The sequence below is a fragment of the Marmota flaviventris genome, chromosome 1, assembly GCF_047511675.1.
Source record: "Marmota flaviventris isolate mMarFla1 chromosome 1, mMarFla1.hap1, whole genome shotgun sequence".
NCBI classification, from domain to species: Eukaryota; Metazoa; Chordata; class Mammalia; order Rodentia; family Sciuridae; genus Marmota; species Marmota flaviventris.
Genome location: NC_092498.1, coordinates 118,623,820 through 118,638,811, shown reverse-complemented (window position 1 = coordinate 118,638,811; position 14,992 = coordinate 118,623,820). Strand labels below are relative to the sequence as shown.

The 14,992-nt window shown below is 40.3% G+C and overlaps 2 protein-coding genes across 3 annotated transcripts in view; one reads left to right on the top strand and one right to left on the bottom strand.

Moving 5' to 3' along the window:
• Positions 1–2,467: 2,467 nt before the first annotated feature.
• On the bottom strand, positions 2,468–12,210 carry Tug1 (taurine up-regulated 1; the record flags this gene model as incomplete). The annotated part of the gene is made up of 3 exons (XM_071610365.1): positions 2,468–6,075; positions 7,801–8,551; positions 9,835–12,210. A coding segment is annotated over one exon (468 nt), but the record flags the coding sequence as incomplete, so codon positions are not given.
• Positions 12,211–12,473: 263 nt separating this feature from the next.
• Morc2 (MORC family CW-type zinc finger 2) overlaps positions 12,474–14,992 on the top strand; it is a 38,253-nt gene continuing 35,734 nt past the window's right edge. Inside the window, exon 1 of one of the 2 annotated variants that reach the window (XM_027953432.3) lies at positions 12,474–13,719. In XM_027953432.3, the coding sequence (XP_027809233.1) occupies positions 13,652–13,719 (68 nt within the window). In that variant the 5' untranslated portion in view covers positions 12,474–13,651. The remainder of the gene's footprint in view (positions 13,720–14,992) is intronic. The other variant, XM_027953431.3, reaches the window with a different exon arrangement.

Genomic DNA, 14,992 nt, shown 5'->3' with positions numbered 1-14,992 from the left:
GTTTTTGAGAAAACATCTTCTATGAGAATATCAAGAGAATGTAATTACTAATAGTGAGGTTCAGGGTGAAAGAAAGGGAAGCATCAAGAGTAACTGTTGCAATCTGGCTTGAGAAACAGGTGGAACTTGGTATGATTTACCAACAAAGGGAATACATGAAGAGCAGATTTTGAGGGGGAGAAAACCCTCCAAACACCAAACCAAAAAAGTCCTCCCGCCAAAAAACCCCATGCATTTTAAAATGAATTCACACTATACACTTTTCTATCAATAGTGTTTGTTGGGTGTGATGTAGTTATAGAGACACAGAACTGTATCTGTTGTGTGTGTGTGTACATACATACATACATATATAAATTTTTTTTCCCTCCAAAGATATTTGATAAATGGGATGAGCCAAACTTTCATTTCTGAGATATCTGGAGGTTTGGAATTTGAGTCCTCCCAGATTCAGATCAACACTCTTTTCTGTCACAAGAAATCTTAATATCTTACAAACTCAACTAGCATTGTACTTTAGCAATTTGGGGAAATGAACTTTTAAGTGCTAGTTTGGACTTAAGCACGAAGGCATTTATTCATCCTGGACAGAGAAAGACCCTGGATTTTATTCTTTTCCTAAAAAGTTTCTGGGTTTGGGGTTATTCTAGTCTCTTCACTTTAATTATCCAACAAAATCTAAGTAACCATTCATGTCCTATGGTTTTGGCTTTCTTTATTCACTTAAAATTGTCCTATTGTCAACAGCTACCTGGGTTTCCAAATTCTGCCCGCATTAGGCGTATGAATCCAAATGACAAGAAGGAATTCTTTTACTAGCTGTTTTGCCACAGTGGACTTCCCTACTCAAGCCCCTGGGAATAGAGAAAGACTTATTGCTGCCTTTTAATTTAGTCTTAGTGCAATAATCAATTTGAGATCCTCCATATATTCAGGAGGGTCTGAAGCCTGCCATTTTACTCTATTAACAATTTTTGTAATTATTCATTTATTTGGTTATAAACAATCAAAAACATTTTGTCTGACAAAAAGAACTCATACAGAGCATAAATAATAGTCTACAACCAGGCAGATCTGGATAACTAAGACTTGAGAACAGGATTCAGGGCTCTTTGGGTATCTTACATCAGTGTATTCTCTGGGACACTACCATCAGAACTACTCAGTTCCTATCATTTTTCATCTCTTCTTTTGAAGATCCAAAGTCTTGGTAGGAGTACAAGTTTGGTCTGCACAAATCTTAGAGGGTAATTTGCTATACTCATACTAAAATGGGAAGTAGCTTTTCAAAGGAAGAGTGGGGTTTTATCATTGAAATAAACAAAGTGATTTTGAGCAGGCCAAAGCAATGGTTGTCCATTACACCAATATTAATGTGTTGGAGAAAAGGAAAGAAATTACAATGAAGCAGTTACCAGGAAATTGGGAAGAAAATGGAAAATGTCACAGTACATTTTGAGACGCTGGTGGGAGTTGTTTGTACTGCTGCAAGTTCAGGTAAGATGAGTATGTAATGGATTTAGCAGTCAAAACGTCATTACTGACCTTGAGTGCAGTGATATGAGTATCTCAGGTTTTCAAAAAAGGTGGCTTACTTCCCTCTCTCTGCCTAATATAGATACTGCAGTAGGGGGTCTTAATAAGGTTAACATCACTTGAGAACTGGAATAATCTTTGAAGAACACTATAAAGTTCTGATAGGAAATACACTCAAACATTGAGATCTACTAAAAAAAAGTGACAATTAAATATAACAAATTAAAAAGTAATAATTACCAAGCTCTAAGTTTCTCAATGAGAAGTATAGCAATACATAAAAATATGTATCTTAATGTTCACTTATGTAAAGGTGGGCATTTTTAATCATTTGAAAAAAAACAGGCTCAGTGTTAAGTAACTTACCAAGGTCAAACAGTAAGCACTAAATTTTTAAAAATTCTTTATTTTTTAAATAAAGTTTAAAAAGTAATGTGGCAGTGTAAAATATTCAAATACAGAAATGTGTAAAGTTAACTCTCGTGTAATCTATACTGTTCAAAGAAAGCCATTAATAGACTTCTAGGCATTTACAAATATAAGCATATACAAATGAGTTCACACTATGTATTTTTCTATCAATAACTTGTTTCACTTAATATATCATGGCCATTTTTCTATGTCCATTCCCAACAAATGTGCCTTGATCATTTTAACAGTAGATTTTCTTATGTGGTTCAATTGTATTTTATGTAACCAATCCTTTACTGATGGACATTTAGGTGTTCTATTTTCTACCATGTAATTTTTATCCTTCTGTAGTAATTTAAATATTCTCTCAGTCCTTGTCTCATTTTCTTTAACTTTAGAAAATATCAGTGAGGCTATAAACCTTAGTTTAACAAAGCCTTGGACCTTTCAAGTTTCAATGTTTGTATAAGTACTGTATTAGTTTGGACTCATTTTCAAGTAATAGAAACCCAACTCAAAGTAACATAAGCAAAAAAGGGTATTTATTGGTTCACATAACTGCAAAGTCCAGGGGATATACTAGCTTCAGGCACAGTTGGATCCAGGGGCACAAATGCTGTCATCAGGACTCAAGTCTCTCCATCTCTGGCTGTTTTCCTTTGCACTGGCTTCATTCTCAGAGTGGCTCATGCAACGTCGTGATAGGCCTTATTGGTTTGAATTTTTCATTCTACAAAGCTAAAGCACCTCCATAAAGAAAACTTCTTCACAATTCAGTAAAACTCCTAGGGTTAACAATAGACCAACTTGAGCCAAACAACCATTCCTGAACCAATAGCTATGATCAAGGACATGGATTTTGTTGATTGATGAGGTCTGAATTACATGTATACCCCTGAATCCCAAGGCTCACACTATCCAAATCACGTGGACTGCAAATAGGAAGATAGGGTTCCAATTGCTACAATGAGATAGAATGGCTGGGCAATCAAAAACAAATGATGTTCTGGATATGACCAGATATTGAAAAAACTTGATCTCTGCTTATGAATTTGAATGCTGGCATTGTTTCTTCACTGGTAATAAAATTGTTTTAAAAATAACCATAGGGATGGTTTTCATGTCCTCAGGAAGTCTATAATACATTTGAATGGAATAGTAATTTATGTCCAATAGGGTACTTTGGATGATACCAGAGTTTCAATACAAGCAAACTCAGCTGAGTCTGAGAGTCCCATTATCTTCGTGACATGAAGTAGGACCACTAGATTCCTATTGGCAAGTAGTTTTGCAAGGCTATATGAGTCAGTGATAAATTATTAAGTTCAGTGGAAAACTTTTCTTGTGTTCCTTTAAGTCTTTTGCCAAGTTGAACTGGTACATTCCTATGAGTACTGGTGAACCAGACTCATTTCTGTTGTTGCAGAAGAGAGAAATGGATTTGCTTTCCATCTGCTGCACTTTTCCCTTCCGGATCTGGCAGAAGAGGTCCCAGGTGCCCAAAATGGTCAAGTGTAGTTTACTCACTACTAGGAGTGTGCAGCATGATCCTTTCCTGTTGTGAACATTAAGTCCTTTTGGGGTGAAGTATGGGCTGCTTCCATTCAGAAATCCTTGATGGAATTGGGCACAAGATATGCTGAAATTGGCTATTGTCTTCTCAGTCTGATTGCAGAAACATGTTAAAAAAGGCAGGTTAAGAGTTGAGACAGGTAAATTGACAAGCAGGGCAACTTTAACAGGGCCAGCCATACCAAAAGACAGGATATAATATGGCAGATTAATAAATGTTCTATAAATTAGTTTTTGCCCTGGGTACTTCAGAATTATTCTACAGGGTTTACTCTGAATACCATTTTCTGATCTTAAAGGGCTAGTCAGGTATAGCAGCTCTCATTTTCCTGTTCATTTGCCCAAGAACAGCCAGCTCAAAGGCCATATCCAATCCAGACCTGAGGGTCTGTTTATCAGTTTACACTATATCTGGGAGCAGCAGGGTCAGCAGAGCCAGGTTTGTCAAAGTTGGCCCTACTTTCTTTGGTAATCAAGTCTTCATCTTCTGTAACTGAGCTCATCTCTGAGAGTCATCTTACAAGCAAGTCAAGGCCTCAGACTGGTTGGATGGCACTCTTGAAAGATTTGGATAAGATTTGAGGTGTGGAGATAGTAGGGAAACTCCTGGGTTTAAGTTTTGGGCTTTTTGCCTTCTTAATTACCAATTCTTAAGCACAGGATACATTTGACTCTTGAGCAGATGATCACTCTCATATTAAACCCTTCATTTTGATTGAGTATGATAGGATCAGAGGGAATAACTGGCAGTGTAGATAAATGTCTTTTTCCGAAAGGTACAGGAAAAGCACATGGGGGAAAAAACCTGACAACTTGACAATCTGAAGACAGCAGAAAAAGTGAGCTTGAAGATATAAAAGCTGTATATATAAGCAGAATATTCATCTAGATTTAATGTGCTGAGGGTAAGCAGTCTACAGCAACAGGACTAAGTCTTGTTTGATGATTTGTAGAATGAATCACATAATCACGATTAATCTAGAGGCTAAGAAACAAGGACATAAAGAAAACATTTCCAGCGTTGAATCTGTACATTTGTTAAAGTGGCTGAGGATGGCCGGCCCTTATATTGTGCAGTAAAGGATGAGATTTTTCTCAGGACACAAATCGAAGTCTCTTCATTTGATATGATTTGGGAATTCAAGAATTGAATCCTTCTTACAGAAATAAATTGTCCTAATGACTAAAAGTATCTCACAGAAAGGAATAAAGCCAACCACTTTTAATTGGCATAAAACAGCAGTATTGAGACAGATGTGATTTAAGATATCCACGAGGACAAAAGTTTTAAGTATTAAAATCCTTTGTTGCTGTATTTTTTTTTTTTTCCATATCAGTCTGACAAAAATGTAGCCCAGTGAGTTGGCTACCATGGTCTGATCAAAGGGCCTAAGTTTAACTATCGCTAGCATATATAGTTGATGGTACCAGGCACAAAAGATTCATATTACAAGAACATTTCTCACTGGCTATAAGAAAAATTTTCCAAATGGCTACATTTAAAATCACATGAGAAGGGATGTCCAAAGATTGTCTTGAAGATCAGCTGTTACATGTAGTTTGAGACTAGTATTCATATTAATTTTGTAGAACAAGCAGATATGCCAAGTGATGGAGAAAATTAAAATTAAACAAAAAACCCAACTTTTTAAAAGGCTCACTTGTCCTGGAAACAACGGTTAACTGAATATAAACCAAGGAGCAGTGTAAACTACCACTGGTTGAGTCATATAGTGATTTGTAGTTTGAAAAGATGAATGATAACCAGGTACTGAGCCCCTTTGGGAAATGCTGCCAGTATTTGGATTCTGCTTTCATAGTTATTTATCCCTTGCATATGAAGTATAGTACCATGGTTAATGATGAGAGGTCAAATGTACAAGTTGGTTTAAGATGGTCTCAATGAGGAATCAGTTTCAGTATCAACCTGTAGGTTTTTCAGGTATCCAAGGAAGGTCTAAGATATCATTCATGTACTTCAGTACCAGTAGTACATCTGGTGTTTATGAAGGTTGGTAAGTGGGATTTGTCAGTGTAGGGTGCATATTAGTTGCTCTCTGGGTCTATCCAATTCCAGGAGTGATTTTAAGTCCATCTGGGATGGAGGGCTATTAATGAAGGTTCATTTGACACTATTTTCAGCCCACATGACCATTCTGGGGGGCAAAGGCATTTCTTGCACTTTGTCATTTCTTGCACATTCCTAAGTCTGCAGTAAATATTCATAAGAATGTTCAGCATCAACTGAATATGGACCATATTGAGAGAAGGTACACAAAAGATTAGAATGCCACTCAGCTCAAACACGTCATCTGGGGCAGTAGTTTTCAAACTTTGCTCTGAAGAATTCCACATGTTGCAAGGAAGTCTCTTTTGATGTCACCATGGTGGTAAAGGATGATGGTTATGGCAGGTTGCAGACCCCCACTTCTGCTTCACTACTTCACTTAGAGCAGCTTCACTTTTACTCTGGGCTTCCATATTTTCATTCAAAGGACTTCATGGCCACAAGTCTTTGGAAAACCAATGATTTAAGAATAAGCTGTTCACAAAATGCTGAAATACAAAAAATAGGTCACAGAAACCAGAAACTAGGTAAGCAAAGTCTATGGTAAGACAAGATTTTTTCTATTCATTCTTTCCCTCATATGGACCCCTTACAGGTTGATGAAATTAAAGATCAAGTCTCCTACAAATTGATACCTAAAGCCGGGCTTATGACTACCAGAGGACAAGACTATTAATTCTTAGTTGCAATAGCAGTGGGGCTTTTGCATATACATGCAAAATGCATCCATCTGTTTGTAAATGTAACTTCAAGAAGCTGGTGGCTCAATGACTTTTCTTTAAGCACTGCTAACACCTCTATGAGCCACAACTCAAATTCTAAGAAAATATTTCCTCTTATCACTTCTCCTTTTCTTGTCTCTTCCTCCTGTCCGTTTCCCAACCTCCTCACTCACCTGAGATGCAACAAAGTTTATAGCACAATTTTAGGGAGAAGTATACTAAATGTCATGAAACTCAGTTTTGGGAGGCAGAATTAACTTTCTCCCATTCCCCAACCTTATAGTCCCACAAATATTCTAAAGGATTCCTTAACACAAAACAAAGGTAATGATCAACATATGGGATCCTCAGATAATAGACATACTAATTCAGTTAATGATATGAGAGCCAGGTACTCTGGTACACACCTATAATGCCAGTGACTTGGGAGGCTAAGGAAGGATAAGAGCAAGTTTGAGGTCAGCCTTGGCAACTTAGTGAGACTGTGTCAAAGTGAAAAAATAAAAAGGACTGGGTATTTATTTTGAGTGTTAAGAGGCTCAATGTTGGAAAAAATAAAAAGACAAAGTATGAGAATACGGTTTTCAAAAGATACTATGTTTATTATGGGTCTCTAGGTCAATTTGTTGGTAATCAGGAAGCCCTGGTTATACTGCTCTAAAGCAATTTTTCATTCCATTAAAAGGAATGCTGCCAAAAAACAAAACAAAACCCTGTTTGATTAAACTCAGGACATAATGGGCAAAAGAATTAAATGGACCTCTTTGCTGCCAAGTCTTTTGAGCTCCTTTAATATTTTACACTGCATTGTAGGAAGGGATACATCTTACAGAATTAGAAGTTCTACGAGATACTTATCTACCATATACAGAGGAAAAAAATTTGCTCATATTGTAAATATTAGTTTGGGGACAGAGGACTATAAATAAGTTCCCTGTGTCTATTAGTATTAAACAACAAAAAGACATGATATGAACAAGATTCCTAACCAATTAGGCCATTTTTTATGATCTTCTCGAGAAGATCATAAAAAATGGACTGAAGAGCTATAAGTTGCTTTCTGTTTCACATTGGGCAATCTTGTTACTGATGAAAACATGCTTTTTTTGACTGGACAATCTACCACCATAGACAGTTTGCTTCTCTACCCTAGGGATACTGCCATGTAATTCTGATCTAAGTGGACCAATCACATGATTATACATAAAATATCCTCAAGGGGTCACCAGATCAAGCTGAAAACTTTTAATTCCCTATCTCCAGCCATTATAACACTGTGGGTAAGTTAATGCCAAGGACAATACTGGACTGGGAGTCAGAAGGCTTGGCCTCTATCATTTTGTAGCTGAGTCACCTTGGTTAACTGCTTTACCTCTTAAATTCGGGTTCCCTCATTTAAAAAAGGGATACATTATTGTGTTATTTTGATTATTGAAATACATGTAAAAGTGCTTTGAAACTGTAAAGTGCTAGGTAAACATAGGGGATTACCATATAGGTGCTATCTTGATGTATCAAGAGGCCTTTTCTTGAGTCTGACTGTAGTCTTGTGAGATGCCATTAGGTAAAGGGATTCCTTAGTAGAATTTCTTATGTTTTGTGAAGAGTTCTGGTTCCTGAGTAATCCCAAAGAAGATGCTATGAGGAATTCACTGTGCCTTCTTTTGATCCCAATGGGTCAGAGTATCTACTTTCTCATTCAGTAGGCTACTACAGATTTGATGTAGAAAAAAACAGGGTTCAGTGACCTTGATGGGATTCCATCAAGACAGTTAGTTCATGAACTTCAATCATTTGAGATTGGGGGGGCATGGTCTAATGCTGTTCTCAAAGAGATGTTTCATTTCTTCTGACATAGTTGACAATTACAAATCCCCTGGTCCAACTTTATTGTGTCTTTCTGAAGGCTTTAACTGAAGAAATGAAATGTACACTCATGGAAAAAACTGGGCCTTTGTGATAAAATAGCTTCAGCCATTTGGCTTCAGGACTCTTGACTACACTATAAAGGGCTGTGTTGACTCTGGGTACAACAGGAAAGGAGTGGAGGTAAAGGCCACATCATGATGGATGAATGCCTCTTGGGTCACAGTGTCCACTGGAATGATGCCTTCTTCAGTAGTAAAGTGGCAGGAATCACCATGAGCAAAAATCCAGGTACCAGGTCTGTAGGCTGATGGTCTAGCAGAAGGAAGGTGGTCAGAAGGTCCAGGTGAACACTCAGCAATCAGGAGGCACAGGACTAGAAGGGGCAGGGATAAAACAAGTAAGATAACAAATGCATGGAACTATAAATACAGAATTCTAAGACTGGGGAGAGTCTGCTAGTAGCACAGCTGCCTGATAGATACTAATTCTTGACCAGCCTGGCTTAGAGGCTGACAGATTATAAACTGGTGTGAGTGAGGAGAGCAAATCCAAAAGGAAAACACAAAGGTCTGATTAGCAATTACTAATAAGAACTGAAAGACTTCTTTGGCAAAGACCTCCTGCCTTCTCAGAACGAACTGTCTCAGAGATGCAGCAAAAAGCAATTGCTCCAAGACCCATATTTTGGGGCAGTAATTTGATGGTATTCCAGCTGCTGAGCTCAGTTGCTAGAGAGAAGGAAGTGGCTCTGCAGGTGGCACATAGTGAATTTAAAATTTATATACAAAAAAGAAACCATATTGCCTTTCTTCCTTCCTCCTTTTTAAATCATCTCCTTTAAAAAACTGCCCTAACTTTAAACATTTTGAGTAGGAGGGAGTAAGACCTCAGTTCTTGCCCGCTTCTGTATAAAAAATTCCCTTCAACATATCAATTGCTCTTTATGCCCAAGGGCTTCCTATATCTTTTAAAATTTAGAATTAAACTGGTAAGGCGGTGTATGTCTATAAGCTAAGCCCAGCAACTTAGGAGGCTAAGGCAGGAGAACCACAAATTTAAGGACAGCCTCGGAAACTTAAGGAGACCAACCTCAAAATAAAAAGACTGGGGATGTAACCCCCCCGCCTCCCCGCCCGGGTTCAATCCCCAGTACTCTCATCAAAAAAATTAGAATTAAAAAATAAAACATGAAATAAAGATAGAAATGGGCCTAGAATATTTAGTGACTTTTCTTCTAATCAAGAAAAATTTTAGTTATTAAACAGTGATTAAGCATACACTCAACTGATTCTGAGACAGCCTGTTCTCTAAAGTCTTCCTTTGTAATAAATGCTTCATCAGAGGTAGTGGTATGTAGGTGCATAAAACAAGGTCCTTTTCAAAGGATTTGCTATCTAGAAAGAGAACAAATGCATGCAAATAACTACAAGAATTTGCATACAAAGACAGATGAAAGATATAATAATATGTTATGTTTAAAGGTTAACAATCTGGTTAAGGTTAAGAGATTCATGGGGAGGAGAGTGAGCTGGATGCTGAGGAAATAGCAAAATTCTGACAGGTAAAGAAAGAGAAGGGCATTTCCAGTGTAGAGAAGAGAGTATGAACAAAAGTGCAGAGATGGTGAAATAGGGCATTTTGGAAAATGTCAAGTACCGTAATCCACTTTGGATGGAGTGTTATCAGTTTGCACAGAAGTTCTGAAGAGAAACTCAGGTCTTCTAATTCCCATAAACATTGCTGGTGGCAGTGCTTGCTCAGTTGCCTCTTTTCTCACAGCAAGGTCAACAGTCCCCAAATTAAAAACAGAACAAAACAAACCAAACCAAAAAAACTACCTCCAGAATTCCTGCCACATCCTGACAAGCTCTTCTGGGTTGCAGGTCCAGTTCTTGAAAATCTGGAGTCCATGGCTGCAGCTACTAAAAGTTATCTGCTTCAATGATTGCAGGACACTGTAGCAAAACCTTTTCAACCTCCAATCCTGGACATCTCATGTTTTGTTACAGAATTTCAAGCTTTGAGTTCCAGTTGTTTTTCTCCCCCTTTCTCTGGAGGAAAGCCTCTTATCACCACAGTCTAAAGATTCTTTTGAGGTACATCCAGACTTAATTACAAAAGAGCTAAAGACAAACACAGTTTTCTTCAAAAAAAAGTCATTTTTTCTGGGAGTGAATCATTTGTCTCTGCCCTTTAGGTAAAGGAACAGTCAACTGATTTTTTTTTTTTTTCCAGACATTTGAATGAAACAGCAGAACTGGCTAACATCTAATCAGACAAACTACACTTAAAAGTGTTCATGTTCACTTGCTTAGAGCTGTACCACTTGGTAAGCACCACTCCACAAAGTTAAAATGTTTGAAATCCAACTATTCAAACATTTTTAGTGTTTGCTGGATAACAGACTGGAATTTGATAAAAGCAGCTGACAATTAACAAAGAAACAAAAAATGGCATTTTGGCTGCCTCCTTATCACACTTATAACCAACAGAATACATGGCAGGCCAGGAAAGTTTCAAATCGCTACCAAATCTGATTTTTGAGGTTCAGCAGGAGTTTTAACAGAACTTTTAAGAGCATGTTAGCCTTCAAATAAAGAAAAAATCCAAAACATCTTCAGGAATTCCATGCCTGTTCCAGTGAGCCTGCTTGCTAAAAATCCATGTGCACCATTAATTAGCTGTACATGGCAGCACCATTTAAAAATAAGCCTATTCACTACCAAACACACAAACTAGGGACACAAAATAGGAGCAAGTGAAAACATAGCAAAATGGTCAATGAAAGAAACGTAGTCAGACATCAGTATAAACAGCAAAAAACAAAGAACTTCTGGGCCAAAGATTAAATATGCTTGATATTACAGAACACATCCACCCTTAATTGTAGCTGCTTTACATTGGGTGCCATTGTACCATATACATCAGCCATCATTCAGGCACCCCATGGTGAAAAGAAAGGATTCAGAACAGAAGCCAGCAGGGCTTATTGTTACCCCCAACATCCATTATGCATAGAAACAGCTCACATATCCCAGGGACTCAAACGGGGGGCTTCAAATTGGTAGTGAAGGAACCCAAATGACATCTAGGCCTCAGTTTCCTCCCCGTGGCATAAAGGAAGTGGCATACAGGAATCGATCTTAACTCTTCTGGGTCACAGGACCCTCTGAAAACTTGCCAGCTGTGGATTATCATTCCTTACAAATGCATGTTCCCACAAATTTTCTGCATACAGTATCTGGGAGTTTTAGGGATCTCCAACTCCAATCTAAGGTTCCCAGGTTCAAAATCCCACAGATGGGTAATTGTTGTTTTCTTACAACTCAAAAAACATTACAATATTCATCTTTTACGTATACCAACGCCTTATAGTTTACAAAGCGCTTTCAACCCCACACACAACGACAGGCAGAGGAGGAAACTGAGGCGCAGACAAATTACAGAGTGATTTGCCTAAGGTCACTCGGCCAGCTGGTGGATAGGCCCGGAAGCAAACCCAGCTCTTCTACTCCAGGGCTCGTATCCCCACCCCGGAGCTGCTGCCAGAGATCCCGCATCTCACTAAGGCGGCATGAGGAGGAAAAGGCAAAGTAGAAAGCCCACCACCAACCATCCTCCAGCTCCCTCCTGCCCCCCCAACTGGGTTCTTGCAGGCCCGGAAGGGTGGCGCCAGGCCTCCAGGCCGGCCCCGGCCACCCCCGCCTCCCCGGCCGCGCCAAATCCCGCCGCTGCCGCCGCCTCCCCGGGAGCGGGGCGGAGGAGTTGCCCGCCGCCACCGACCACCCGGACGACTCCTCGTCGAATCGCAAACGCATAGGCCGCCGCCCGAGTTCTGCGTACAAGAAGAAAGACGCGGCGCGAGCGCCAACGGCCACCGGGCGCGCGCCGCGGCGGCCGGGCCTGCGCCCCAAGAGCTGGATGCCAGAGCAGGAGAAAGAGCCGCCAACCGATCGCTCGATCGACCGCGCGCCCGCTCCTTCGCCCTACCAGACCGGGGAGGGGGGGAGGGCGCGCCAGGGCTTCTTCGAGTTAGGGGCCTGACTCCCCGGCGATGAGACAAGATGGCTCCTCCGGTCCGCTCTGCAGCTACCGTCCCGGCTGCGTCGCTCGGCCCGCCCCCGGTACTGTTTCTTTAAATGGCGGAGAGGGTCAAGAAAGCAGGAAGAGAGGAGCGCACTCTCACGTGACAGGGGCGGGACGGCCAACCAAGATCCGGTCACGTGGGGGCACGCTGCCCGCCAATCAGGAGGCGGGGTATCAGGGAGGGGGCGGGAGAACCTGCTGCTTTGTGATTGGCGGAATGGGCCGCGGAGGCCTCGGGGGCTTGGGGCGTCGGGTAGTGCGCGAGGTGGCCGGGGCTGTAAACGCTAGCGGAGACAAAGCAGTGGCTGTGGTGGCTGTAGCGGAGGCGGCAGAAAAGCCCTAAACGCCGAATTTCGTGGCTCTGAGTCCTGTCATCTTATCCTGCGCGGCGCGAGGGCGGCAGCGGCGGAGGCGGCGGAGGCGGAGGCAGCACATGGTTCCAAGAGCGCGCTGCGGTTGTTGGGTTCCAGTTCCGCGGGGAGGGACAAAGGCAGCTGCGAGCTCCAGGCAACGCCCGATCGGGTGGTGCGCTTGCTACTGCCCTCGATCCGGGCCTTGAAAACTGAGACTAAACTCCTCTTCGTGAGGAGGCGGCCGCAGGACCGAGGCCCGGGAAGGGATTGAGGGGCTGAGGCCGCTGAGGGGAGTGGGGGAGGGGCGCGGCCGCCTGAGGTGATTTGGGCGGGTTAATTGTGAGGCGTTTCAGTGGGCCAGTGTGAGGTAATTTGACCCACCACCCTGTGGAGATTGGGGCGGGACAGCAAGCTAGGTTTGGTCGGGTTTTGAAAAAAGAAATCGCAGTCTGTGCCTAGCAGCTCTTTCAGTTGGGAAGTGGTAAAGCTAGCGCCATATGTACAACATCGACGTCGCGGTCTCCAGCCTAGGGCCTATATAAAGACTGGCATCCCTGGTGGCGAAGACATGGGTGAATGAATGGTCAGTTTTATGACAGAAGTGGGTAAATTTCCGGATTAGTAAAGGAAATTTAGGGGAACAAAAAATTAAAAAAAGCCTCGAAGAACGCGAAGACTTGGAAGATGAAACAGTGACAAACCGCCAACTCAAGGACTGTCTACTTCTGGACCAATCCACTTTGCACTCGGATTGTCTGAATTATCGAAACTTAACTCTGAAAGTTCTTTAGGACTGCAGGTTTATGACGTAGTTTTTTCCAAAATATTACATCATAGTCAACGAGAAGATTAAAACAGATTTGAGATCAATTTCTGTTTAAAAAATCTGAATATATTTTGGATAGATACTAGGTAACTTGTTTCAACTGTCATTAAGGAGCACAGACTTAATCTTAACTGGACGGAATCCTGGAAAATCTGCTCCATTATATATATTTCTCCCTGGGTAAAAGACTGGAGACCTCATTGCAGTTATGGCTTTCACAAATTATAGCAGTCTGAATCGAGCTCAGCTAACATTTGAATATCTACACACAAATTCGTAAGTATTCTATAGGTGCCTCTGAGGTCACCAATAACTCCTTGCTACTAATATGGAAATCCTTTCCCCAGAAATTTTTGCTTTTTCACTCTGGGATGTATCATAGGATGTCTTGAGCTCTGTTGAAGAACTGAGATCAGTGAAATATTTCTTGCTAATCCAGAAGAATCTGATTTTCATTTATGGGATCAAATTTTTCTAATACAAACTAGTTATTCGGAGTCAATGTATTGAGTATTTAATAGGAATCCATCAAGTACTCCTCTTTGGATCGCCAAAAGTTGAACTATTTTAGCATCAACTCAACTTTTAGTGACAACGGCTTAAACAGTTGGGTTTATAACAAATGTTTCCTTTCTAACAAGAAAAGAAGACAAAAACATAATATAAGAGACAACTTATGAGAAGATTCTTTTTTTTTTTCAGCAAACGATTGTCTTTAGCTTCTTGGGAGATTGGTTCCTGTACATACAATACAGTTTGTATAAGTGCAGCAGGAAATGGCAACTTGTTTTCATTGATTTAGATAATCTTTTCCCCAAATGTGGTAAATCACAAAACAACTGTGTTCGTGGTTCTTGAGTTCACAAGTTACAATCACTCCAATTTGGTATAGAATATTTTAGGGTAAACCCAGTCTCTCTGAAATTACCTAGTGGGATCAAAACTACTTTAGCATTTTCATATATTACCTGTTAGAAGGTAAGTATTCTACCATTTTAGTACCTGGAGAGGAGGTTTTAAACAGCTAAATGAATGGTTCCCAATTAAGAACCACCTTTAGAATTGAGAGTGTAGACTTCAGTGATCCAATAGTAAGTAGTACAGTGAATTTTAGCCATTTGTGGAAAAGTCAGTATTATTTGTGATCCCATAATGTCTGTAATATTTTTGTTATTTTTCTGATCAAGGAAATAAATTTTTTTTTTCTGAATAATGAAGTGATTTGCCAAGTGCTGAGGGTGTGGTTTGGTTTTGTTTAGGAAGCTTTTTATTGAATATCATTTTAGAGAAGGTACCACAGAGGCCATCTACTCAAATTCTCACATTTACAAAAGATAAATCTGGAACCTAGTTAGATGAAATCATTATGAAAAGTGCCAGTAGAGCCTTGGGCAAAACCTTGAGTATCCTTTTTATTTGACCTGCCATATTAAGAACAAGTAGGTGAAGGCCACTAGGATGTTCATGGGTGATTGTTGGATAAATGGCTGTCTCAGTTTTGAGTTTTGGAGTGATAGGGCAAGTTTGGAATTATAGATTTTATGATAAT